The sequence below is a fragment of the Lipotes vexillifer genome, unplaced genomic scaffold, assembly GCF_000442215.2.
Source record: "Lipotes vexillifer unplaced genomic scaffold, Lipotes_vexillifer_v1.1 scaffold395, whole genome shotgun sequence".
Classification (NCBI taxonomy): Eukaryota; Metazoa; Chordata; class Mammalia; order Artiodactyla; family Lipotidae; genus Lipotes; species Lipotes vexillifer.
This window is the reverse complement of record NW_006797390.1, coordinates 1,489,651-1,491,410: the sequence shown is the minus strand read 5'-3', so window position 1 is coordinate 1,491,410 and position 1,760 is coordinate 1,489,651. Positions and strand designations below refer to the sequence as shown.

Below are 1,760 nucleotides of genomic sequence, written 5' to 3'. Positions count from 1 at the left end.
AGATATACAAAATATATACATTGTGAAATAATGGAAACAGGGGCATAATAAAAGATGTGCCTAATTTGGGGTACTGACTTTACCTTCGTAACCTTGAGGAAATCACAGCTTATACAAAAACATTTAAATGTGAATGACCCCTGAGGGGTTTGTGACAAATGTAAAAAATCCAAAACCTTCTACAAACAACTTCTATAAGCACCAAAAAATTAAATCCCATCAGGTATGGTAGAAACAAGGGAAGATCTACAATTGCCTTTAAATGGATGGGAATCTGGCTACATGTTTCTACGTGAAAGACCTTCTGCCATAGAATGCACCTACTAGAACAATTTTTATCTTTAAAATGAATCAGAGATACAGCCTCCTGAAGGAAAAAATGCACTCTCCATCCAGGCTTTGATATGTTTTATTGGAGCAAAATTTCAATAAACGTGGCTTTTATTTACAGAATTTAATGTGTGTGGGGACTGTCCAGTCCACTTGGACCCAAGTGAAGATAATCATTAAGCCTGTTTATGTATTCTCTTATTTTCAGTTTGCATACAAAAAGGGCTTGCTTCACATTCATAAAAACCCCAATATCATAAATGGCAAACCCTCCCTCACCCATCCCTTAATTAAATATAAACACAGTTTCAAAAAACAATTTAGATTGGTTTAATCTTGAAATGTAATCCAATAAGACTAAAAACTAAACATTTCAGGTCCTGTACCAAATAGTAAAATACTCGAAGGCCTTCAGGATCCCTAAAATTTAAAAAGATAAAAGTTACTTTTTTCTTCCTAAAATGAAACAACATAATAGTACAAATTAATTCCTAAAACAAAACAAAGACCAAAAACCAAAAACAATTACATTAAAGGAATTTTGAGGAGAAAGAAAGCATTTTCTGATAACTAAAATGGATAACCTGAACAATTCCCATCTCTACCTTTTCTGTAAGAAAAAAATACATAAATTTCTTCATCAGTATTCATTTCATATTTAAAGTGTTTATTTCCTTATAAAAAATAACATTTATACATCACAAAAATGTTTAAGGCAAAGAAAATTATAAAGATAGAAAAAAGAAACTCAATACTACATAATGTCATTCCTCATGGAATAATTGTAAATATTTTGGTATTTCTCTAATATTTTTCATAATTAAAATCATTTACTGTGGCCTTTTAAACATTACTTTTTCCATTACATTAAAAAAATTCACAAATAATTTTTAATTAATTTAGCAATTCTCTCCTTGTTACCATTTGGATTTTTTTCCAATTATCACTAAGGTTTTAATGAACATCTTTATGAATAATAAAGTTTTTTCATTATTTCAGAGTATTTCCCAGGATAGATGGATGCTCAGAAATGAAATCAGTTGGACAAAGATAAATGAAAAATATTAACAGCTTTTGATGCATATTATCAAATTGCTTTCCAAAAAACACTGTAACAATTTACAAACCCAGTAGGATACAAATGCCACATCTTCACCAACTATGGGAAAATAGATGGGATAGTTTAAAAGTATCTCGACAGTCTTCATATTGGAACATAGCCTTTTGTATCCAGTAGTTATGCATTAATTCCTTTCTCCTTTCCTCCATAGATTATAAAGCACCTATTGTGTGCCAGGCATTGCACTAACTTTGAGATATGGCAAGGTTCTCAGGGAGCTTACACTGAAACCAGTTAGGCAAACAAATAAGTTGTTACAATTTAGGGGAATAGGAAAAAGACACTATAAGAACATTTTGAGGGGAAAGAG

At 30.9% G+C, this 1,760-nt stretch overlaps 1 protein-coding gene across 1 annotated transcript in view; it reads right to left on the bottom strand.

Annotated features, from left to right (window-relative positions):
• Nucleotides 1–393: 393 nt before the first annotated feature.
• MAGOHB (mago homolog B, exon junction complex subunit) overlaps nt 394–1,760 on the bottom strand; it is a 7,666-nt gene continuing 6,299 nt past the window's right edge. Inside the window, exon 5 of the mRNA XM_007469343.1 lies at nt 394–750. Coding sequence (XP_007469405.1) covers nt 651–750 — 100 coding nt within the window. The 3' untranslated portion in view covers nt 394–650. The remainder of the gene's footprint in view (nt 751–1,760) is intronic.